General features: G+C 43.6%; 2 protein-coding genes across 2 annotated transcripts in view; one reads left to right on the forward strand and one right to left on the reverse strand.

Annotated features, from left to right (window-relative positions):
* Window positions 1-1,391: 1,391 nt before the first annotated feature.
* On the reverse strand, window positions 1,392-4,294 carry nrn1b (neuritin 1b). Its single transcript, XM_076295706.1, has 3 exons — window positions 4,117-4,294; window positions 2,885-3,023; window positions 1,392-2,170 (listed from the first exon to the last, which is right to left on the reverse strand). Exons 1-3 carry the CDS (start codon window positions 4,172-4,174, stop codon window positions 1,942-1,944), a joined length of 426 nt encoding a protein of 141 aa, XP_076151821.1. The 5' UTR covers window positions 4,175-4,294; the 3' UTR covers window positions 1,392-1,941.
* A 5,526-nt stretch (window positions 4,295-9,820) lies between these two features.
* rreb1b (ras responsive element binding protein 1b) overlaps window positions 9,821-25,200 on the forward strand; it is a 32,033-nt gene continuing 16,653 nt past the window's right edge. Inside the window, exons 1-3 of the mRNA XM_076293445.1 lie at window positions 9,821-9,892; window positions 10,480-11,578; window positions 22,898-23,005. The gene's annotated coding sequence lies outside the window, so the exon portion shown is untranslated. The remainder of the gene's footprint in view (window positions 9,893-10,479; window positions 11,579-22,897; window positions 23,006-25,200) is intronic.

Here is a 25,200-nt window from a genome sequence, read left to right on the forward strand (position 1 = left end):
AAAACCCTATGCAACAGTCTGGACAAGACCAAGCATGAAAGAAGAACCCATGACCAATTCATATAACTCACTTAGCTTCTCTTTACATATCATAGTGCTACTGTCGGGTGGAAACCTTGTCTAAATCTTGTCTAAATCCATTATATCCATTGTATTTTTCTCCAAAACAAATATGGAGTAACAAGGTTTCCACCCAAAAGCGACACAATGCTCTGAGCTTTCAGTCCTTTTGGCAGCAGCAGAGACATCTCGAAAGCAGTCAGATCTGGTCTCAACAAAAAGATTCACAGCGAAACTGAAAATATTGCTCTTGATCTCGTGCTACCCTTGTCCCCGAGAACAGATTGTAAATTTTACATGAAATAATGCAAGTTGTCTGTTCCATCATACATCACTGGAGTAACAGGAACAGTGGTTGTCATGGAAACCATGTACTTTTCCACACAACTGAGGAACATCGACATTTGTGCTAAAATATGGATAAGAAAAACAATGCACTCTTTCAGAATTGACCACAGCTTGCAATATATTGCATGCATTTGTGCAAAGCCTTCTCTAACTCACCTAATGCATAATCACTTGCCTTGTGAATGACAGCAATATGCCTAATGCTCATGGGATGAGTTATATGTCACACAAGATTGTTCTCTCTGCCAATGCGATAGAAACTAGGGGTTCTGTCACTTTTGGGATATGCTTATGCTCATTTCTCATTCAAACTTGATAAGCTTCCATTCCTGAAATACATTTCTGTTCATTATGACTTAAAAAAAACCTTAACCTTAACATAAAATTAGGCCATGAAAGTGACAGATTTTGGTTGGAATCAAGGGGCAGGCATAAGCCTAAACTGAGTCACAGGTCTTCATGGTTTTCCCTGCAGTTACAATAATTGACATTTATTTACATTTACATTTATTACCAAACTCTGATTAGCCAAGTGCTGAACATGGCTATTTGTGCAATATCAATACCAGGCTTACAAAACATCAAGAGAAACATTCAGTGAAAATGTGGCGCAACCTTTCAGATAATTTATTCTGAATGGGCTGATCACATTATGCTAAAAATCCACTGTCATAGAGAATATTGTTAAAAATGTCACTTGAATTGTAATTTGTAACTTGAATTTATCTTCATTGTGTCTATCTAAAATAGATTTTAGAAGTGTAATAGATTTTAGAAGTGTAATATGTTTTACCTTCCTTGGTGTTATTGTAACCAGACATATTTGATAGCAATTTAAAATTTATTCATATGTATGTACAAATTAGGTATGACATGTAAAGCATATCAAAAGTGCAAAACAAAGTATGTCCAAGCAAACAAACTTGAAGTAAATCACAGGACTCTTTGTTACCACAGCAATACACATATCGCCATTTGTGAGAATAGACAACATTTGCTAATTTGATTTAGGTGAGTTCTTAAGACCTGATATTTCCTGAGTTTGAACTTCTTTTCTAAATGCCCCAACATACTCTAGAGATATCTTTCAACCAGGGTTGTGCACAATTCAAATTGCAATTCTGTTTCCTGTTTGCTACCTCAATTGAAATGCAAGTGAAATTCAAGAATTGAACTGGAATTTAAGAGCCAGTTTCAATTCAATTCTGGAATTTTGCACAAGCCTGCTTTCAACTCAACTAGGTCAACATCAAAACTGACAACAAACTAAAAAAAGAAAATTGTGCAATACACTTTAACAGAAAATACTATAATCACTTGTCATTGAATAATGCTTGAAAAGCAGCCGATCTTATCATGCATTAAAAACCTGGCAAACCACAGTAAATACTTTTTTTGCGATAATGGCCTGTTGTCCCATGCCATAACTCCATAATTACTGTTTAATGCACTGCTTCCTATGAGATGTAGATGCCTATTAGGCAAAATTGCCTAATGGCAGTCCTTGGCTTTGCTTTATTTTGTTTTCTCGTCTCAGTAAAAAAGCCATGTCACCAGTGTGGAAAGAGCTGTAAACATTATCGTTACTCCATAAGACAAGCTATGTTTAAATGCCCTGCTGTTTCCTCCACACAGTTCAAATAGGCTCCCCTCAAAGTTCAAGCTCCTGGATTGCTGTTTCAGTTGCTCCCAGATCACAGTTGCCCCCTCTTGGCAATCTGCGAGTGCTGTGGTGGCACAAGAGTGAAAGTCATCCCAATACCTGCAAAATGGGGAAAAACATCACAATTCCAACATATGAAGAACTGAAATGTGCTGTGCTTCTTTCTCTCTATCTGTCTTTCTGTTTGTCTCTGTTTATATCTGTCATTCCAATGTGTGTGTGTGTGTAGACTCAGACAACCCGAATCAATAAATTGCAAGGACCTCTCAAGTGACCTTTCCCAATTAAGGGATGGATGACCTATTCAGTCTGGGAAATACAATGACTATAACTATTCACATTTTCATCTTGAGTTAATGACCAGCTGCAGATGACCAGACTACAACTACAATGGACTGCTTAAGTTTTGATGGTAGTGGTAGCCTAATGACTACACAACGACTGGTGGAACAACTGGTCATCGACCATCCCTTCAATAAGTCAGTCTAGCAAAGTAAGCTACCCAGGCTGTTAGATGGTTTACCTGGTTGTATAAGAATGTGGTGCATGAGATGCTTGTCCAATAATATAAAATCGCGAATGTTTCTCTAAATGTGGTGTATTTGTCATCGTATGATGAGCCCTGCAGTGACGCAGACTGAAACGTGCTTAGGCCATCTGCCTCATACTTGGCAAGTTACCCATGGGCCTGTCCCTGGTTGCGCCTGCGCCCACTCACTCTTTTCAGTCCTACTTTTACTTTTTAGTCCTGACGTTTTCAATGTTTCAGAAACAAACAAAAAAACACTCAGTCTCGAAAGGGATAATACATACGAGCAGAGGGTCTGAAGGTTTTCTCTGTCATTGAGGGCCTGAGGGTAGTTGACCATGTTTTCTCCCAGGTTTAGCAAGCAGTCAGAGAAACCCTTGAATACCGCGTCACATGCAGCATCTACCGAGTCAGGCCTAGAGGCTGAAAAAGATGACAAAAAATGACAGACATTATGAAAGCCTGTTAAATAGATTGGGCTACATTGAGTTTCTGTCAAATGTGAATCTAGTAGGCTACAGACTCAATAGACTGGAAAAGTCCCCTAAAAATGATTGAAGGCGATATGTAGGCCTATAGATGCATAGAAGTTGGTTGGTTCATTGGATTGGATCTAGAGACGAAGAGCAGCTCAGCTCTTAAAGCCTATTTTCATAGCCTAGCAAGGTATAGGCCTACACAATATGGCTATGTTATGGTCATCTGATTGAATAACAAGTCATGTAAGTGTTGCTTTCAAAGAAAAAGCAGGCAGTAATTGACAAGCACACAAGGAACGTGAAAACTTCACTTCAGTCTCTAAAGGGCAAAGAGTGTAGTAGACCAACCAGGCGTGGTGAGTGATTACTGTACAAAGGGAATTCCAGAATGGTATTTTCGAATCAATAACTTGATAAAGCGAACATTTGCAATCACATTAAGATGAATAGTATTTCACATGGATCCCCAAATGCCTTTCGTGATCCAACCCTTTTCCAGGTCTCCCAAAGGCATAAAACACCAATTACCGCCAATTACACATGAAAACTAGTCATTAAATGGTTAGTCAAAACTAGTCATTAAATGGGGTAGCCTATGACAGGCCTGAAGTTTGATGAGACAGCCTAGGCTAAATTTTCGGATTGAAAGTTTTTGGGTTTAACCTTAAAGTTTGTTCATTATAAAATGTAGGCTTGTAGATTGTTAATCTCATTTTTTTTATCTTACTAATTACGTGTAAGCTACCATTGATGTAGGCTATTCATCATAATATTTCATTAGGGCATTTTATTTCAGATGGGACGACCTCTTATGTCGTTTTTCCCATTTCAGTCTAGAAGACTTTGTTTGCAGGTCAGATGATGGGCTAAGCTATCAAAAGCCCATGCAGTCTTCAGTTATGCCACAGTTTTACGATAGCCTACTTCATTTAACTGTCATAATGCTTAAAATTCAACAATTCAGTTTATAACCTACTTTGCAGATCACAATAATTTAAGAATGGGTGGACATTCGACAGAAAAGTAAAACGTCTTACCTATCAGTTCCAAAAAAAGGAGTAATAAGATAAATTTACTGGCCAAACTTAGTCCCATCGTACAATCAGTTCAACCAATCGAATATGACGTGTTGCATGGAGACACAAGTAATTATATTGGAAGACATCTCCTAGGAGTTCAGGATGCTTAAGGTCCTCTTGGTCGTCTTCGGCTGTCTCTGCCTGTCTGCAGCTGATAAGGCGAGGCGAAGTGCAGCGTGAGCGGTAGTGCACATCACTAGACAAGGGTGGAGTTGCCAGCGATGATTCAGTGACGTAAATATTAGACGGATGCACTCCCTCCTACACCCTCCAACGCTTTCGCTGTTTCTCTTCTTAAAAGGTCACGAGTCAGAGTGGTAACAGCAGGAATCAGGGAGTTGTGCCATATGGATATGTGCGTAGACAGTTCAAGTGATTGGTAATTTGACAGGTAATCGCCAAAAATAAACTGATGGACTTTTGTTCGTGAAGTAGCCTACCCTACCTTTTGGGTAAACTCAGATGACTGTCAGCCATGCTGAACATAACGACTGCATTTGGCATGTAGGGCAAGGTATGTGCTTGGGAATTCTCCCATGTTGTCTGACCCATGGTCTGAGCGCAAGCACCCGACTGTGAGGTAATTGGGTCCCTTGACATTTGCTGCCGAGATTGCATTCACCACTTACAGGATGTAGTGGGGGCTCGTGACAATAAAAACAAGTCAACATGGCATACAAAACACTCCTGTGTCCAAAACAACAACAAAACAAACAGTATCGTGTTTCAAATTAAGAAGCCCCATTGCCATTTGTGGCTACATGCCATAATAAGTTTGTTTCCTGTAAAATTGTAAAGTAAATGGAGAAAGTCCTTGGGTCTTAACTTTCTCACAGAGCTGCACATTATCATTTAAAATACCTGTTGTTATGTTGAAGATAGAACCTAAAGTTTCTGTAACCATTACACAAACATGACTTATTAAAACAGTCTGAAAGATACTAAATGGATTCAACAACAGATGCGTAGAAAACATACAGAAATGACTAACAGAATAAAAAATTCACTGACCGTAGGCGAGGCAATGGCAGATGCGTCCGGACTAGATCATAAGAATTGTCACCCGTGACATACATCGACCAGCAAATAATTACTCATGTTTCCATATCAGTTTAGCAAGCACTTTTATGTGAAGCGTCATAGTGCTATTAGAGCCAGAAGTTGAACCAATGGCAGTAATGCTGTAAAACAGCTTCCCTCTAATTAAAACCATATAAGTGCAGAGTATTGTGAGTAAAAAGAGTAACCAGCGCTTTCATCAAAACTTACAACCGGTCCTCTTGAAAATGGTTAGTAAAACACATTTCTACAAGAGTTAAATGTTTCTGTTGATTGTATTGATTTGCATGCATTGCAGGATAAAGGCCATTGGCCATTTAATGGGATGGAGACAAAGCACAAACCTACAGGCGAGTCAGTGGCGGATTTCAATCTAGGTGACATGGGCAGCCCTCCAGTGTGGCATCATGCAGGGGGTGGTATGGGGCACTCATACAAAAAGAAGGAAAACATTCCTTGTGACACTTTCAGTCAGTTTCCTGTTACTTTGCACATAACTTTGCATGTCATTTAACATTGCCGCCATTATCCTTGTTTATAAACCAGGCAAGCTGCTGGTGAATTGCCTTTAACTTGAAATGATGATACATTAAAATGGGAATCTAATTCTTATTGAAATAACTGTAAACAGATGGGGAAAATGGATGGAGTACCATCAGAACAAATGTCTGGTTCGTACATAAAACCCAATAACTTAATTACTCTTATAATATTTATTATGTCATGCTCATTATGTGATGTCCAAACCAAAGTCAACTTTACCCTTGTACAGAGATTATGATTGTCATTATGACTAATAGCATGTTGATGATTAATGATCCGTCACATCATTAAAGGTAACGTTTGTCTCCATGAATTCAACAGCTGCTCAATTTAAGCTTATAATTTAATGTTGAACAGCTTAACAGATACTCTGGGAGTCTCTGTGTGGAGAACAACTGTTTTGGTTTTATACACAACTACAGATGTGCTATAGCCCCTTGAGCCGTGGATCTGCCCAAGGTTTCTTCCTTGGTAAGGGAGTTTTTCCTTGCCCCTGTTGCTCTTGGGTGCTCCTTGTTGGTGCCCCCCCCACAATCCCAATCCTCCCCCACCTTTCTTATGCAGCCCTTGCCACTTAATCTACTAAACCCCTCTTCTACTGCACTTTTTAACCCCCCCCCCCCCCCCCCCCCATAAATGCACAAATAGGCTGACACCAGACATAATTTCACTGCATTTCTTACTTCCAGTAACTATATGCATGTGACAATAAACTTCCTTGTAAACTTCCTTGTATTATGTACAGTACATTATTTCATAGATGATTATACAACCCCAAAACAGAAAAAGTTGGGACATTGTGTAAAATATGAATAAAAACAGAATGTAATAATCTGCAAATCTCTTAAACTCATATTTAATTGCAAAAAGGACTTTTCCAAATGTTCAAAATGACAAATTTTACTATTTCATGGGAAATATATGTTAATTTCGAATTTGATACCAGTAACATGTTTCAGAAAAAGTTGGGACGGGGTAACAAAGTGCTGGAAAAGTTGTATAATGATAAAGAAAACAAAAGGAAGAATGTTTCACAACTAATTAGGGTAAGTGGCAACACGATTGGGTATGGAAAAAGAGCATCCCAGAGAGGTAGGGTCTCTTAGAAGTAAAGATGTAGGGGTATTCATCATCTGCGTAAACTTGTGTGCACAAAATATGTAATTTTAATGCTTCTTAACATGACATTGTGATGTATTTGGGGAGTTAATCACCTACAGGAAATAATATTATAAAAATATTCAGAGAATCCAGAAAAATCTTTGCAAACAAGGGATAGAGCTGAAAAACACATTGGATGGCCGTGGTCTTTTGGACCTCAGATGGCACTGCATCTGACACCAGACCTGTTTCCAGACCTGTCATTGTATGAGCTTAGGAAAACCTCTGAGAACCATTGTGTGCACAGTTTGATACAGTAGCCAAAATTGTAACAGCTAATTGTATTGAGACATGATACAGAAAATATCCCCCTCTTATCTGGGCCTGAGCTTGTTTAAAATGGACTGAGGTAACGTGGAAAAAGGTCATGTGGTTAGACCAATCAAAGTTTGACATTCTTTTTGGAAATCATGGACTCATCTGGGCTAAAGAGGAGAGGGCCTATCCAAGTATCCAACCTATCCATCTTGTTTTAGTGCTCAGTTCCAAACCCAACATCTATAGATGGTGTGGAGGAGCATTAGTGCCTACAGCATAGGAATCTTGCACATTTGGCAAACCACAATCAATTCTGAATGATGTATACAGGTTTTGAGCAACATATACTGCCATCCAGGCAATGTCTTTTCCAGGGACTACCTTGACTATTTCAGAAAAACAATGCCAAAATGAATTCTGCACATATTTAAATCGTATTTCTACATAGAGGAAGAGTCCAGGTGCTAAGATGGACTGTCTGCAGTCCAGATTTGTCAAATTAGGTGCATAATGGAATGAAAAACAGGACTAAGAATACCCCATACAGTTGAGCAACTGAAATCCTATATCGGGGAGTAATGGGACAACATTTCATTCTCAAAACTGTAGCAAATGGTCTCCTCAGTTCATAAACATTTACAGAATTTTGTTAATTGAAGAGGTGAAGCAGCACAGTGGTAAACATGCACACGTCCCAACTTTTTGAAACATGTTGCTGGCACCAAATTCAAAATTAACATATATTTTCCATGAAATAGTCCATATTTTAATTTTCAACATTTGATATGTTGTCTATGTCCTTTTTGCTGCTAAATAAGGGTTTACGAGACTTGTATGTTATCACATTCTGTTTTTATTTACATTTTACACAACGTCCCAACTTTTTCTGTTTTGGGGTTGTACTAGCCTGCTGTGTACGTTCTTGATAATTTCATCACTGTTATGCAAAAGATACTATTACTTCAGCAACAGTGAATGGATATGTAAGTGGACTATCAGTGGCATGTAATCAAGTCCAGCACTTTTCATACAAAAGCCAGAAGGGCAAGAGGGTAACTGGGGGAGATCAGTGCATATGAATACAACTGACAAGTTCATGAAAATCACCATTGGAGGGCAATGTGTTTCACTGTTTCTGTAGTCAGCCTTCCAAGAACACATGCATGTGCTCGTTTGATGCCTCCTATTGTCTGTTCACTAACTGCCATGGTATTTATAGCCTAAATTGTAATTACATTTCTCTCATTATTGGAGGACCTCCATAGTTGCACAATGTGTCACCTTATTCATGCATTGCCTTGGTGTGGTAAGGTTTTAGATTTTGTATTATTGCAGATAAAGGTAAAACAAATGAATAATGGCCATACACATGCCACCTAGTCTAAATACACAGAAACAAGTGCAATGCTATAAACCCTGTGATGTCTATTGTAAACCTTTTTGGCTGGGTAAGATGAGAAATAGCATGTAGGCCACAGGCAACTCTGCAGGTTGTAGTGTGTCAGAGGCTGTGCAAATACAAGGTCGGGCTTGTACTGTTACATAAGCTCTATGCAAGGGAGGACTGCCCTCTAGTGGTCGATTTAACAGATATGCACAACTCAGTATTCCCCCAGAATTCCTTTAGGCACTACAGTCTTGAGAAGCTGACTATTACAACAGCTTACAACAGCAATAGCTAATATTGTTTTACATATCCTTACCCAACCTTATGATATCAGCCATGACAATTGCAATTCCTTTGTTCATCAAAGAAAGTATCAACCTTTTACATTTGCCCTACCACACCTCCTAATCTCTCTTTGCTAAAAACATTCATCTAACCTGGCAGAGTTAGACAGGATTAGATCAGTAGCCTATCTGATGAAACAATCTTGAATAAACATCAACACCTTGAACATCCTCATAGTTCCCCACTTAAGCCCCATTGTGCAGCACCATGCACATGCATGCTACTGTGGAGACCTCACAGAAACATTACAAAAATAACTTTAGGAAGCTTTGTCCCAATATTAGTCAAATTACATCTGCAGTGGACAATCTCTTATCCAAGATAATAGGTGTAGAACATGGATTTTCATTATTGTCACTTGCATGGATGACTGCTAATACCATGTATTCAGTCAAAATATCAGCTATTCCTGTAATGGGAGTATATTTCATGTTGTAACAGAGCTCGATTTCTTCTTGAGAAATTGTGAAGCAGTTTGCCATTGGAGGAGTGGACAGAAGTTGTGTCAGCAACCATCTGTAATGATGTGCCATTTAGATTTTTTCCTTCGGAAAAGTCCACCATCAAACACTCAAAGAAATACCAAACAGCATCCAGAGATGAGCACATTCCAGTTGCTAGATATCATTGTTTTACCCGGATCACACCGTCACACACACAGAGGACCAGACTTATATGTTATGATGAGGAATTCTACTGGTGCTAGAATATTGTTTTCAGTAGACCAGCTGTTTTCACTCTGAGTCAGTCACCACAAGTCTCCTCAGAAGGACCAGGCCAACCAGATGCCATGCAAGCTTGATAACTGAGATGACAAAGGGCGTGTGTAACACATAACAAGAGCAACTCCTTCATTCACAGTATCAATGGCTCTTTCACTTTCCTTTTCTTTGCATATGTTTTGTACATATGACATACAGTAATGTCAAATATGAAGAGGATTTGTGAATATGTTGAGCCATGGATTTGCTTTGCTTGAAGGTGTAGTGTTTCGCTTGTTTTCTTGCCAACATGGCCTATCTTTGTTGTTTAGTCGGTACATTATGTTAATCGTGATAGTCTGATTTCTCCCTGAAAAAATACAAACTCTATGTCGTAATAAGGATAAAAGCCTTACTTTTACTGTTGGTGACCTAATGATTTGAGGATATTCTGAGGGAACAACAGCCTACATCCTAAATGAAAATAAGGAACCTATGATAAATGTAAGCCTGCATCTTTGAGGTTTATTAAGATGAAAGGGTAGCCTATCCAGGCAATTATCTTATTTGCTGATGTCATAAGCAAGGTAATCTTTGGCTGCTATTATCCACAAGAAAAGGAGAAATTAATTAGTGAAACTTAATTGTTAATGAGAGTTTTGTTTTGTTCACTCAGAGCAGCACAAGAAGGAATGCATTAGGTAGGCTATGTGATGAATTGTGACTTGCGAACAAACCAAATCTGAAAACACTGAAAACACGTTAACATTAGAGTATCGCGCAAATCAATAACTTAATTAATTTAACTTTTAACTTAATTTTGAATGCTCTTTCAAGTGAACAGAAATGCTGTTTCTTTCTTTTCAGAGTATCACTAAGATGAGTGATGTTCTCTGTTGCACCGTAACGACCAACAGGTGTTCGTCTCATGTGATGGGCTGGAGGCGCCAGAGCGCGAGGCTAGGGGAAGATTGCATCACCGTCACAAACATGGCATCGAAAGAAGACTTCTAAGCTACACTTATTTAATCAATACGTTACAATTCCCCCACCTTCATCTACGTATTACTACCAAAACTCGACATATAAATGCATAATATAGTTGACAATCAATACACTGATGACGCGCGAGCGACATAACTTTTTAGCGTGAGGTAGGTTAGCCGTTTCTTGGCAACGTAGGTTTATCAACATGAATTAGATAATGGGGTGAACTTCTGCAATAGCGTATAGCACACGGGAAATGGTAAATCCTGGAATATCATTGACATTGAAATGTAAAAATATAGGTTCAACACGACTCTTCACTACGGTAAAAAAAACTTTTGCGCAAGACTTCGCTGAGTTGTCTAACATAGCCTACCCTACTCTAAATAAAAGTTGGTCCAGTGGATGATTAGTCGGGTAGCCCAACTTAAAACGCAGGCCTAGTCTACACAATAGTTTGTAAAGTCAACTATTTGATGCTGCGTGAAACTTCTGACAATCATCCCCCACTCTGTGACGCCACCGAAGCAGTTTCAGACAGGGAAGATAACAATTTGGTAACTTCTCCACCCCTCCTCCCAGCTCGATGGAGACCCCTCCCGTAGAGATGCTCACATGCTGAACCGCAGTGGCAGCAGCCTCAGTAACACGTCCCCTTGGAGACTAGGAGCAACACGTGATGTGTCTACTTATCAGGTTTAGTGAGCAGCGCCTAGGAACGACCTAAGTGGGAGAAAGAGAAGAAAAAGTGAGTTTTCTCCCCCTTGTCGACTGTCGACATTCTCCACCGCAGGCCTACTTCTTTTTGAGGAGAAACCTGAGGGGGGTTAAATTATTGAGTTGACGAACTTTGAACATCATCTGAAACGCCATTTTGATTGCTCTCCGGAACAAGTTTGCAGTTTTTTCTAAGTCCATCATCTCCATTCACCATCATCTATGCCTCGGCGCAAGCAGCCCAACCCCGACAAAGTCAAATGTAAGTAGGCTAGTTTGAAAAGTTTGCCAATGCAACAGGCATCTCTTGGTTTCATATTTGCCATACACATTGACAGATGTTCAACGATATGAGTTTGTAAGATAGGTACTAGGCTACTGAAGTTTAAAACAGTTTCGAATGAGATGTGTGGATAAAGTTAGCTTTCTTTACAGGTCGGCAGCGCTTCCTAGTTTCACTCTCATCCATAGTTCGATCGCCTGACTACAGGAATTTGACTGTCCGTCCTTTGCGCACATGTATTTATAACTACCTGGGCTGCGGTAACTCGAGATGGAGGATTGGAGAATATATTTGTTGTATTTTGCTTTCGTGGTTCAATTTAACTTGTATATTGAGACCGAATGACTGATTGATAACATGAGATTGAAACCAAGTTTGTGTCGACGGAGCGGCGAAGCATCCACATCATTCAGTGTACTTTGATCTGAGCCAACGTGTGGGGGGGGGGCACGCGTCCTTTTTACGTTTTGACCTTGCAGAGATGTTTTCCAAATAGTTTATTTGGGTTGTCTTCATATTGTCTGTACACTTCATATATCGTTATCATCATCTCTGCATTGTGACTTTATATAGCCTACCCGTCAAGTAAAAGGGATATTTAGGAACAAATGTCGTCCCAAAGGAGGAAGTATAATGCGGGCGTCGAGTCAACGGCGCGAGTTTCCTCATCAGATAGGCTACTCTCCTCAAAGATGGAACTAAACATGGAAGATGTAATTGCTGATCAGTAGCCTGGACAATATAACACATATGAACTATTGTTTGCAAGGTTGAGTCTAAACAAACAAGTTGTCGACGCGGTGCTACTGTTAGTAAACAAGTAAGTAGTTTTATACTGTAGAACAGGTTAAGTTGCGGTTTAGTACATGTTGTACACAATGAGTGTCCTGCCTCTGGCTTTTTGATCGCTCTCCTCCCATCTTTTTCCCATGATCGTTTAACTTTCGAGAGTCAGAGAAGAGCAGAGTGCAGATCCGGATGAACAGTTCACATTCCATTACGAAATTCTACACGGGTCTCCAGGAGGCCTAGGGAGGCAGTATCATCCACTATTTTACTCCAGCTCAGCGCTGATTCTTAAACCATCAGCTTTCAGATGATGTGTATTGAGAAACGCGGTGGCCAGGTATTTTTCAAGGTTGGATGGAGTAATGATAGACTACCTTTAGATAGACTACATAGAACAAATGCTGGGTGTTTATAAAATATGTTATAATCAAGTGTAAAAAGTGGAACTCCCATTACAGTTTTGGCCTTTCAAAATGGCCAGGCATTTTTTTTGAAGCAGTACTAGACCTATAACTGGTCCTCTCTTCTCAGTTTAACTCCAGTGAAAAGGCTGCTTGCACAATAGAGCTAGGTGTTGGGTGGAGATCTGTTTGTTCGGTGCGAATCAGATGTGTGAAGCCTGAGGCAGGCTGAAAAGCCTAAGGCACATTAAGCTCAATGGTACAACATGAAATGGGGTTGGGGGATAATCTCCTTTGTTTTAAATGGGTAGTCAACAGGGGATAGAGAGAAACAAACTGCTGTCAATAGGCTACAAGAACCAGAAGCCAAAAGCATCTGGTTAACCCCAAATCCCATACAATTTCAAAAGCATTGAATAACTTCAGGCTTGGCTGATTTTACATGCCACAGATATGAGGCCTATTCAGGTGTCTGGTGAAACAAATGTGGCCCACACACCTGTGATGAATCTGTGGCTTTGGTCACCATTAGAACTGAGGAGCCACACCCATAGAAGTTAAAATACAAGTTATAAAATTAAGTTTGGCCTCCTCCTTCCTTACTGGTGGGCATTTCCCAAATATATATAGTCAAGGTTGAAGCAGCAGATGCACAAATGTGCTCGTATAATTTGTGAATGATGAATGTAATTACTAATAAGTGACCAATCTGGCAGGCCAGAGGGTCAGAGAGCTAAATTGTGGAGGATGGAGAGTGGCGGGTCACCTCAGCAGGCCTTTTCTCCCCAGTGATGGGCGCTCTCTTCACTCGTCCACGGGTAGGATGGGCATCCTCTTTCGCTTGGGACCTATTTTTAACGCGCCTATTTTGGATAAGATTATGTTCCCTCTCTCTCACAGGGGATGGGAGGCCTGTTTAGGTGCTAGACATGATGTAGAATGTGCTACTGTACCTGTGTGGGTTGGGGAGATGTCGAAGAGTTGTTGCGTTGGTTTTTCTCATCAAGGATGCTAACTGTTTTGTGCTGTGTTTTTTTCCCTTGCAATAGCGAGTTGACCATTTATTTCTATATGCTCTTGGAAAATGCACATTGATGTTATATTATGATTGCTCAATTCTGTGTTTTACCAAAAAGCTTAATATAGTGGGTTTGAGTAGCACACAATAATTTCCCTAAATATAAGTTAAACTCTTAAGCTCTAACAGATGATGTTTGGCCTATTTTAGCCATGTAGTTTTAGGATATGGTGTAGCCATTTACTGTGAAACAACTTCCCTCTTAATTAGCAACTAGGGGTAACATGCTTCTCTGCTACACCTCTTTCCTGTGGTCTCAAAGACCATCACTGATGCTCAGATGGAGGGAAGAGGAGAGAGAGAGATGGACTAATCTGAAAATGGAGGCTGTGAGCAGAGTAGGGATGTGGTTGACAGGAAATGAAACAGTCTGTGTATGAGGAAGATGGAGGAAGTTGGATACAGTAACCTCCCACTTCAACTCTGTGGTCCTGCCGAAGGTTTTAACATGAGTCCTGTAAACTCATCTGTCATGCATGTGTTTTTTTGTGTGTGTGAGGAAAAAAAAGAAAAGAAAGATAGATAGAAAGAAGGAGAGAGAGAGAGAACAGATTACCCACAACTCGTACTGGCTTCTCCTCTTCTCCCCTGGTTTCCCCCCTCCCCTTTTCTCCCACCCTGGCTCTGTTGCTGACTAAACAGTTTTGTCAGCTGGCAGTTGCTCACAGTCTGTGGATTTGTGATAGCTTCTCGAGGTAGAACAGAGAGGGGGGAGGGTCGGTACTCAAGAAGAGCTACACTTGTTGCTCATTTGGGATCGGTGCAGGGGGAGGGAAGGAGGCAGGGAGGTGGAGAGAGAGAGAGATGGGGGAGGATGTCAGGCAAAGCAGCATCGTATAACCTGTTTCTCTAGAACAGGCCATCTTCAGTGTGAAGTTGACTCTGCCTGTAACTTGTGTATTAGTAATGCATTCGTAAGCCTAGTCATGAATGGGTGTAGAGTGTTTTAAGTGATCCAATTCAAGTTAACATTAGGTCAGCATGTCAGCTGCCCCAAAAGTGATGACCCCGTTAAGTTATTAATACTTCTACTTTTGTCACAAGACAACATTGCAAATTGACACAGTACTGTTACTGTTTGTTGTTCAAGGACAAAATGCATATTTTTGATAATATTTTTCACCATTGTAGTGTAGAATACACAGGACTGTGGATGGAGGGAGGAGAGGAGGAGAGGGAGGGTGATGGGGCCAGGATGGTGGAGAGGTGCATATTTGGCAGCAGTTGCCATTTGCTAATATCTTCATCCTGACTAACAAATGACATTCCTCTGTTACGACTCATTATATATCGGTGACATTTAAAAACTTGTAGAAGTCGTCACATCAAGCTCTTAATGTCCATAGCTTTCGATTGGACTAGTTGGAGTTGGAGTCAGGAGGAGGCGTAGATGATAATCTGGCACGGCGGCCATGCTGAGTCTTAACAGCCAAGAGCAGACTCCGAGGGAGCCGCCGAAGCTCTCACTCCGGTTGGACAGATCCTCCTCTGTGTCTCTGAGAAGGCTGAGCAATGGGAACCAGATGTGTTCGAAGCTTCGGCTCAATACTCCTCTCATAGAGCTTTCCATCCCAGACCTTACCAAAACTCTTAACATTCAACTCATCAGGCTGCCACTGTTAATTGTTTTGATTTAGATTAAATAAGCACCCCCCCTCCCAGCTTCTCCACCATTGGCAGTGTAATGTAATTCGGTTAGGTTTGCAACATCGATTCTTAAAGCAAGAAACACACTGCTGTGAAAGCACAACACCATAGGGATCACTGATTTAAAACATTGTGATGAAGAGGCAGGACCGCGTTTTTATGTGTCATTACAAAATGAAGGGCACAGAGATCTTTCTGCCCTCCTCCTGTTCCAGAGTAGCTCTCCTCTGTGTCGCGTTAGGGACGTTTTCCCTCCTCTTTTGTCCCTAGTCCACCATAGAAAAAGACACCTGGAGATGTTTGGTGAAAGGGGGAGAGAAAGGCATGGATGCGGGAGGATGTTAACGCTCTGCTCTCGCCATCCCGAGGGACGAAGGCAAGTCAGCCAGCCCTTTAGCAGCCTATCCCAACATGCCCCGAGGTGGTGTAGACAATGGGCCAAAAAGGGCCTGCTTTCAGTGATGTGAAACCCAGCCGCTCCCGTCTCCTAACCACACACACACAAACACACACACACACACTGAGACGCACCCACACCCACACACATAATGGAGGATTGCTAGCATGCAACATGCTGTGGATTAGTGATGCTCCTGAAGCACTGACTTACAGCCCTCAAGTCTTCAAACCTGTTGGGCACATCAGTGATGTGCAAACATCTTAAAAGTTTACTAACAATCACGGCGTTCTCTAAGCAAATCAAGTGAAACTAGCCAGAGACTGTTGTGGTCAAAAACAATTCATCTCAGGACTTCTGAATGAAAGTGAATGAATGTAGCATCAAACTACCTCCTAAGCTTCTTTCAGAGAGAAAATGGATAACATGACCTTCAGTGGGTGAAAAAAATATATAAAATGAAGCATGGAAACAAGGCAAAGGTCACTTGTGCCTCTTGTAGCCTGGTTCGTTCCAGAGTTCCTGTAAATATTAACTCCCTTATCACAGGGTATGAGACTTGTGCTCCTGGTTCAGAGGAATGTAATAGAGCACTCATCAGAGCAAAAGGAGAGCATGAAATCCAGCCTGGGTCTTATGACAAGGACCTGCAAACAGAAAAAAAACAATTGCTTAAATGTGTATCTCCATGTCATAAACCTTAGGTTTAAACTTCACTTCCATCAATAATCTTAGCTTTCTAAAAGGATGAATGATGTGATTCCCATTTTTAAATGCGCCAGTTATATCTCAGTGGATATTGTTACCTCATTTTTAAAGATATGGCTGAAAAACACTGAGGTCTTCAGCACTTTTTGCATGCAGTTGGATAGTGAATCAGCACACTATCAGGAAAACCTTGAATGAAGCCTTTCCTATCTTGTTTTAGTGATGGATAGGTAGGCTAGGCTAGGCCTGCTCCCCTGCATTGTAGCCACAGTAAGGAAGTAAAGTATCACAAACAAAAACGTAGTAGTGACCACACTCGAATAATGAACTTATCTAGTGTAGTTTTATTTACAAACTTTTACTTTGTCGAATGGGTGTGCCGGTGTCGGAGCCACAGCACTATGCTGTGCTAAAGACTTTAGGGAGCAAACTGAAGGCTTACAGTGTATCCAGTTCTCCAGCATAGCTTCCTGCACTCCCTAAGCCATTGACCCTGACCAGTGACCTGACATAGCAGCCCAGTTCCCTGATGGACCCGCTGACACATGATGTGTCACAAAAAACGCAGCCATGGAGGCCCTGTTGGCTAAACACACCCCGGGACAAACATGGCCCATCAGTGTCCTGCTGCTATGAGACTGTGGTTTGTTTATCACTTTGAGGGCAGCTGAGAGACCTGTCAATGTACAGGGCTTGATGCCTGGTCGGTGTGGAGCATCCTCTACCCAATCAGAACCAAACATCCTGGCAAGGGGTGTAGGGATAAACACACAGTTAGTAATAAAGTAGGTTAGTTAGCCACTGGAGAGTAAGCAACACTTAAAATAGAGTGGTATCTCCACTGTTCCATCATGATGGTGGGGGTCATTGTGTTGATAAGAGCCTTTCCTTGATGTCAGGGTTTCTGCAGGTTCCTCATGATGACCCTAGCTTTGAGCAATCACTGTTTTTGTTTTGATTGTGTTGGTTTTGTTGAGCTTTGTTAGTTTTTTAACCGAGTGTGCTGTCAGAGATAGAAAGCCGACCAACGTTCCTCTGCCTGTGAATCTCACCCGCGTGCCAGGCAGGTCAAAGTACAAGAGATTATATTTCATATTTGGAGTCATCATCAGCTTAAAGTGTGTTCAGAATCAGGCCTCATTGTTGTAGGATGGATGGACACAACTGGCTCTTGTATAAAATGAGCAATGGCATGTTGATTTTTATTGTTTGGCACTTACCCTCTTGCTCTTTGTGATCCAGAGTAATGACACTGACAAGGTGGAAATAGCATTTGTTGCGCGGGTATTAGTGTAGTGTCAATGCAGGATGGTTTCACTTTGGTAACTTTGGGACTGGCTGCGCTGAATTCAACATTTTGGAACTGAGATTAGAGGTAGGTAATTGTTTTGGCTCCCAGTGCAAGCCATTGATGGAGCACAAAATAGTGATAGAGCATGAATTAATAATTAGCCTTTAGTTTAAGAATAACTTGTTGGTGTCTATCCTCTACTCTGCATGATGTCTCTGCAACAAAATGAAATAAGACGGATGTGGATGAGGTGACAAGCTTGTCACGTGATGCAGTGTTATGATTAGAGAACCCCATTTCTGTATGAGAAGAAAAGATGTTTGAAAGATGGTGAAAAGATGAGCTTTCTAAAGACTCTATGTGGTAACTGCATGGCTCATGTACAATTAGCTATAGGCTCGCATGAGTTTTCCTCAGATCTGCTCATGTGTATTCCCAAAAGACTGAAATGAATTGCCTCCTCCAGAGTGGCAGTAGAGCTATTGCCCCCTCCCCTGTTCCAGATGAATTGCCCTCTTATACAGTAGGAGCTTGTCCCAAGGCTCTGATTCTCATAAAGCCCACTGCTACAGCAGAGCTGCCCAAGCACAATGTGACTCTTATTTCGGAGTGGCAGTTTTGGAGTGTGTGTGTGTGTGTGTGCGGCATGTGTCTGTGTATGAATGAGAGCGATTGCACATATGTGTGTGTGTGTAATGCCCAGGCCTGTTGCTGTTGTGGCAGTAGTAGACACACACACATGGTGATTGATGGATTGTCTCCTGCTGTTTCCCAGGTGTCAATCCCTCTCACACAACCCCCACTCCTCAGCTTGCCCAGGCTCTGTCATCTGACCTGCCCCTACTGGATTGGCCAGGGAAGAGTCACATGACATGAGTAGAGGGAGTGGAGATTGGAGGAGTTAGTGTGTAGGAGGGTCTAGGAGGTGGCAGCTTGAAGGTGTAGGTCAGTGGATGGGAGTTTCTATGGGAACCTCAGGCCCTGGCTGATGATGTGGCCATCCACTATAATGAAGGGTCCTGAAGTTGAGAGAAGTCTAAGAGAGAAGTCTTAGTTAGATCAAGAACACTCTCAACAGGAAGTAAAAAGCTATTGCTGTGCAGTGCAGCACAACACATGATTTCAACCAATAAAACCGGATCTCTTGTGTTAATAATTTAGTCAGCTCAGTGACTTCATTCATATTCCTGTGTAAGTGTGATTCTGAGAGCAGAGAGTACTCGTCAGCAGCAGCACAGACCAGAGAGAGAGAGAGCTAAATACAGAGTAGAAAAACAGAGTGTGAACGATAAACACAATGCAGGCTAAAGTGGCAAAATGTGAAGAAGACAACAAGAGAATAGGGGGAAAAGGAGCAAGAGGCTAACAAAAACATGATGATGACTGTGGGACTGAAAGAGTCTACGAGATGGAAGTAGAAGAATAGGGGTGAAGAGAGAGTCCATGAAGCTCAAACTATTGGAGCATATGAGTTTTTGGGTTCTAGGATGTTGCAGAAGAGAGAAAAAGAGAGGAAGACAGACAGAGAGGGACTGAGGGAGGGAAAGCGAGCGAGAGCCCACAAGAGAGAGAGAGAGACAGAGAGAGCTGTGAATCACAAGGGCCTAACCAGGGGGGTGGGAGGCTGGTCAGACTGTGGGGAATCTAGTAGAGAGGCAGAGGGATCTAAGCGTGTAAACATGCTCCACGCTGCCAAATAAACTTTCTGACCTACTTCAACTTCAGTGCTGCTGCTGCTGCTGCTGCTGGGTTGTGTGATGGGCCGCGGCCGCTCCGCTCCCCCCAGCTCACGTCTGTGGCCCGCTGTCTCATTGTGTCGAGAAAAAGGGTGGAGGAGAGGAAGGTGAGGACCGGGAAAAGGAAAAAGATAAAAAGAGCAAGAGAAAGATGGAGGGAGAGGAGGAGGGGGGGGGTTGGGATGAGGGGCTTGAGAGGGATGATTATGAAATAATGAACAGAAGTGTACGCTTGGGTAAATCTGCAAGCAGGCTGAGTTTTAAAATAGCTTGGAATGCACAGTGCTGGAAATGGGTGGCTCTGCAGTGGGCTGCTGCCGGGCTGTGCAGCTATACGACCAGAGCCTGTGTGTGTGTGTGTGTGTGTGTGTGTGTGTGTGTGTGTGTGTGTGTGTGTGTCAACAGTGGTGTGCTCAAGAGCTTCTCTGGACGAAATAAACCTCACCATCAACCACAGCATCATGTGTGAAAGTGTTTTGTGTGTTGATGTGTGTGTGTGTGTGTGTGTGTGTGACTGTGTTTGCAATTCTGTTCCCTCAAATAGCCAAACGCTGTTATTTAAAGATGCTGTGGTCTTTATCCAGGTGAGGTTGACCTAGTATGTTCCTCCCACCTACCACACTGGGAATGATGTTGGTTAATATTTGTTTACACACACATGCATACAGGCACGCACGGACGGACACACACACACACACACACTCACAAACACACACCCACAGAGTCATCCATGGGGGATGGATGGAGGGGGGGTAGCAACATTTGGTGAGCATCAGTTCGTCTGGACACAAGTGAGTTCTCTTTTTAAGAAAAGCTGGTTGAGCTTTAAGCCTTGAAGCCTCAAACAAAATGGAGGCTGTATGCAAAAGAAGCCAAAGGTCGCGTCAGGGCCACCTGTTCGGACTGACAGCTGAGTGCAGCTTTGCCAAGGGCTTCCCGCTCCGCCCCTCACTGCTCTTACTGTTAACCCCTTAGGGGTCCTCTCTCTCCTTCCTCTCCCTCTCCCTCTCTCTCTTTCTCTCTCTCTCTCGCTCTCCCTTTTCACCATGCTTCACTCTTATCTTTTTGCTCCCTGTTACTCTTGTTTTTCTTTCATGCAAAAGACGTTCAGCTTTTCTGCACTTTTTTTGTTTTCTTGTTTAAATATGTTTTCGTTTATTTGATGGAGCTGATGCGCTGTGAGTTCTTTTTTTCACCATCTGAGTAGTTGAGCACAGCTGTCTGAAGATCAGTGCATCACACTGTATCTTTGTGTGTGTGTGTGTGTGTGTATGTATGTGTATGTCTATGTGTTTGTGGTGGTGGTTGTTCCTGTCTGTGCTTCTGCGTATGTGTCTGTATACATGTATACATTAGTGCCTATGTGTTTTGCAGATAGCACGCAGATAAAGAGACACGACAAGGGGAAGTGAAGTCAAGGCTTTCAGAGGCAAACAGAGCAGCCGAACCAGTCAAGCCACTCTCCCTCCCTCCCTTTCTCTCTCTCTCATTCCTCTCTCTCTCTCGCTCTCTCTCTCTTTCTCTCTCGCTTTCTCACTCTATCTCTTTCTCTCTCTCATTCCTCTCCTCTGCCTCATTTTCTCTTCCTCTCTCTTATTCTCCTGTGGCGTTATTCCTCTCCGTGCTGCCGGATGCCATCACTACTGCTTCCCCCCCCCCCCACACACACCCCCTGCTCCCCTCCCCTCTCCTCTCCTCTGCTGTGCTGTGCTGTGCTGTGTGTGGGGCTGTGCTGAAACTGATCCAGGAGGCAGAGCACAAGCAGACGCACAGGCGCGGAGCACAAGCACAACACCAGGCAGCACCTGCCCGGGCCCTCTGCACTTGCCTGTGCCTGTCACCGGCCAATGTGGCGGCTGCTGCCGTCTGCCGAGACATTCCGCCGCACTACGCTCGGTCACTCCCTCACTCACTGACTCACTCTCCCGTGCTTACACACCCTCACTCACTCACGTAGTCACTCTCCCAGTCTGGGCTTTTCTTCCCCCCTCTTCATTCCTCCAGTCCTGCTGTCCAGCTCTGCTGTGACATCATCCAGCGTGATTGCACACAAGAGTGAGAGAGGAGAGAAGTTGGTCACCTTTCATTTTCAAGAATGACTTTTTAAAGAGAAATTACTCGCACTATTGTGACATGCTCATTTCCGTAAATGTAGTTTTAGAAGTGATACCCTCTTTTCTCTTCCCCAGTAGCTCAGTCCATTGGCTCTCTCCAGCCTCTGCAGGTCCTCTGTAATCCTCCTGGCCGCCATTTGGTCAATTCCCTGGGCAGAAACTGGGGAAAAGTGATGACGAGCAGAAAGTGCTCACCACCACCACCGCCATGTTTGTGCTCGTCAGACTTTAATTAGCCCGTTGTCTCGCCTCCAAATCCCTCTGATCTGCCTCCCATCTGCCTCTCTGCTGCCCCAGCATCCTTACTCCCACTCCTAGTATCCCTTTGTCCTCTCTTCTTTTCTGTCTTTCCTATCGACCGGTCTGCCTCTCCCGTCCGTTGGGGTGCATGGCATAGCGGGCGAGCGGTGGCTGCAGCAGCCGACGCCTCTGCTGGCCGCTTGGGGTTAGTCTGCTCGCCGCCTTGGAAAGGAAACTTGGCAGGCAGCGGGGCTTTGATGTGTTATGGGATGGCAGGAAGTCTCAGTTTACCGGCTTAACAAGGGACCGAGAGCCCAGGGCCGAGTCTCTCCTGTTACCTTTGCTGGGGCGGCAGCGTGGCCTGCTCAGCGGAGATGTGTCAGTGTGACGTCACCCTCCATGACTCGCCAAACAGGCCTCCTGCATCCTAGTCACCCAGGCTTTTCCCCGGTGTTCTACAAGCACAGTCTTGTAAACCAACAGGATGCATTTCTGTTTTTTTTCTGTTGCGAGTCTGAGGGGTGTCTTTGGTTCTGGTTTACTGAAATCCTCTCTGCCGAAATGTTGTCTGTTTATTGTGCTCACAACGTAACATGTATTTATTTTGTTATATTTGGGCACAAAGTCATTTTAGTGCAGTAATGTTACACTAGTAGGGCTAACGTCAAACATATTTTATGTCAACTGTTTAGACCATGATCATTAAACTAAATAAATGTGGCCAATGTGTTGAAATGTCTGCTGGTATCTGACCTTTAATCATGTGTTGCCAATATGTCCTCCTGTCTCAGTGATGGTGCTGTATGTGTGTATTGTGCCCTGTGACATAGTCCTGTTTATGGAGCTGAGTGGAATGAAGTGGAGTGTAAATCTGGCCTGTGTGTTTTCTTCCTGCAGTATGAACAGAAGCTGCTGAGTCTCTCTCTGCGTTGCCCTCTCACCTATCCGACTGTGACCCCACCACTCCATGACCCCTTGAACCCTACGGCCCCAACTCACAAACGGGTAAATATGCCACAGCCACCGAATGATCCTCACTGAGAAGTGTGCTTGGGGTTTTGCATGTCTGTTAGTGTGTTTGTGTGACTGTGTGTGTGTTTTTGTTTATTTGTATGTATGTGTGTGTGTGTGTGTGTGTGTGTGTGTGTGTGTGTATGTGGGTCCCATTTATTTTCTGTAATCATCCTTCATCCATTTATAAGCAGACACAAAACCCCTACACTATTAGATAAGAGGGTGAAAAGGCATTGAAGTGAGATGAGTTCTAAGATTAGTGCTTGGTGGCAGTGGAAGAGAAAGAGGAGGAGAGGAGGAGGAGGTCGGGGGGGAGGAGGAGGAGAGGAGTGTGCCCTCCAGGTCCTCCTGAGATGGCTATCTCTCTCTCTGTCTCTCTTTCTCTCTCTCTCTCCCCCTCTCTCTCTCGATGTGTGGAGAGATGTGTGGATGTTACTCAACTGCCGTTGTGTGATCTGCTGGCTCTGACTGGTAGGAACGCTGCATTCCAAACCCCTCCCAGCTTCCCACTGGCTGGTGCTTCTCGCTCTGCCACTGGTCTTAGAGAGGGAGGGAGCGTGTGCACGCATGTATGGGTGGCTGTGTGTGTGTGTATTTGTGCGCACACTTTGAGAAGGGATCAAGGGTTGCTAAACACTGCTTAACAAAACAGTGCAGAGCAGTTAGTTAACTCACAGCTGTAGAGGAGGTGGTTATGAATGTGTGTGAAAGGAAGGTGGTTATGTGTGTGTGTGTGTGTGTGTGTGTGTGTGTGTGTGTGTGTGTTGTCTGTGGCGGATGAAAAACAGGCTAAGATAATTTGTTAATGTGTAATTCCCATGTAGAAAGTATAGATAGTTGTTGAATGTTGGAGTTTGAAGTTGACTTTAGTTAAACTTAGCCTGAGAGTTATGTGAGGAGAACTTCTCTAGAGAGAGAGAGCAGAGATGGGGGGATGATAGTGGGGGAGGAGAGGGAAGGGATGAGGGAGAGGGAGAGAAGGGGGAGGGGAGGAGGTGAGCGTAGCAGACCGTTTGAGGCGTGCCCCATGCCTCCAGAGCCGACTCTGAAAACCGGAAATGCTCCTGCTCTCTGTTAGTGACAGGATGGAGCGCTGGGACACAGAGAGAAAGGAAGGGGGAGAGAATGTGAGAGAGACAGAAAGAGAGAGGGAGAGAGAGAGAGCAGGACTGAGGGGGGGAAAACTTTCCATGCCTCCTTTGTCCTGCTGCTGTTGACTCTCGCAGGGATGTGTGAAGAGAAGGAGGAGGAGAAAGAGAGAGGGTGAGAGAGAGAGAGAGATAGAGGGAGGGAGGGAGCGAGTGAGAGACTGCGTGTGATGGGGCAGATGGAGTGGCCACTGGCTCTGGGTTATCTTGGCTTAGCAGGGCTGGAGGTGGTGGTGGTGGTGGTGGGGGGGCTCCTCTGGGCTGCAGCCCTCTCCCCTCATTCTTCCCCTGGCCATATGAGGTCGTATCCTGGCCGGGGCGCGATCCATCAGAGCTGCTGCTGCTGCTCCGCTCGCCTGCACTTCCCTCATGTGGCTTCCCTGACCAGTCCCCTCCTTTTCCCTTCGCTTTGCTCCCTCCCTCCCTCTCCATCTCTCTTCCTCCTCTCTCTGTCCCAACGTCCATGTTGCTCTGTCACCCATTGTCTGCTTCTAGCATCGCCCTTCCCACATAATTCCCACATTAATACACTCACGGTGGGTCCGCGCAGACGTGGGGACAGGCACCCCCCCCCCCCCCCCCATTTTTTCGCTCTCCTGTCTCGTTTGAGCAGCGTCGGAGCTCCATCTGGTTGTGATTAGCGTGAGTCGCTAATTAATTAGCGTCTCGTGGTTTGATCCCCATTTCTCAGTGCAGGGATGCCGGGCTAATGACAGGCCATTAATCCTGAGCTAATCTCAGAGCTCCACCCCCCCTAGCCCTCACACCCCAAGGCCACCATGGAGGAGCCAGGGGGGCCCCCTCACCAGTGCCCCCTCTGGGCCAGTCCGTGGCTCTCTGTCGGGGGGGCCCCGCTCGTCCAGGGGGCACCGGGAGGAAGCCCAACGACACACAGACGTTCTTCACACACCCGTGCACGTTCACACGGATTTACAAACACTCGAAATGCAACACTGCAAAGTGAAGATATGAGTATTTTGGCGGTTGCAGATTTCTGTTCCTCCTTTGAGGCAGTTGAGCCAGCAGAAAGTAGCAAAA

Source organism: Alosa pseudoharengus, unplaced genomic scaffold (assembly GCF_046254945.1).
Source record: "Alosa pseudoharengus isolate Yale_2024_CS ecotype anadromous, Long Island Sound unplaced genomic scaffold, YU_APseudo_1.1 YU_APseudo_1.1_scf_2, whole genome shotgun sequence".
Lineage (NCBI taxonomy): Eukaryota > Metazoa > Chordata > Actinopteri > Clupeiformes > Clupeidae > Alosa > Alosa pseudoharengus.

What these genes read in the sequence shown, in the direction of transcription:
- nrn1b (XM_076295706.1), bottom strand. Translation starts at nt 4,174, where the DNA reads ATGGGACTAAGTTTGGCCAGTAAATTTATCTTATTACTCCTTTTTTTG. An exon ending in CCTTTTTTTGGAACTGATAG is followed by an intron (nt 3,024 to 4,116) that starts GTAAGACGTTTT and finishes CATCTTTTTCAG; the next exon opens with CCTCTAGGCCTGACTCGGTA. An exon ending in AACCTTCAGACCCTCTGCTC is followed by an intron (nt 2,171 to 2,884) that starts GTATGTATTATC and finishes CCCATTTTGCAG; the next exon opens with GTATTGGGATGACTTTCACT.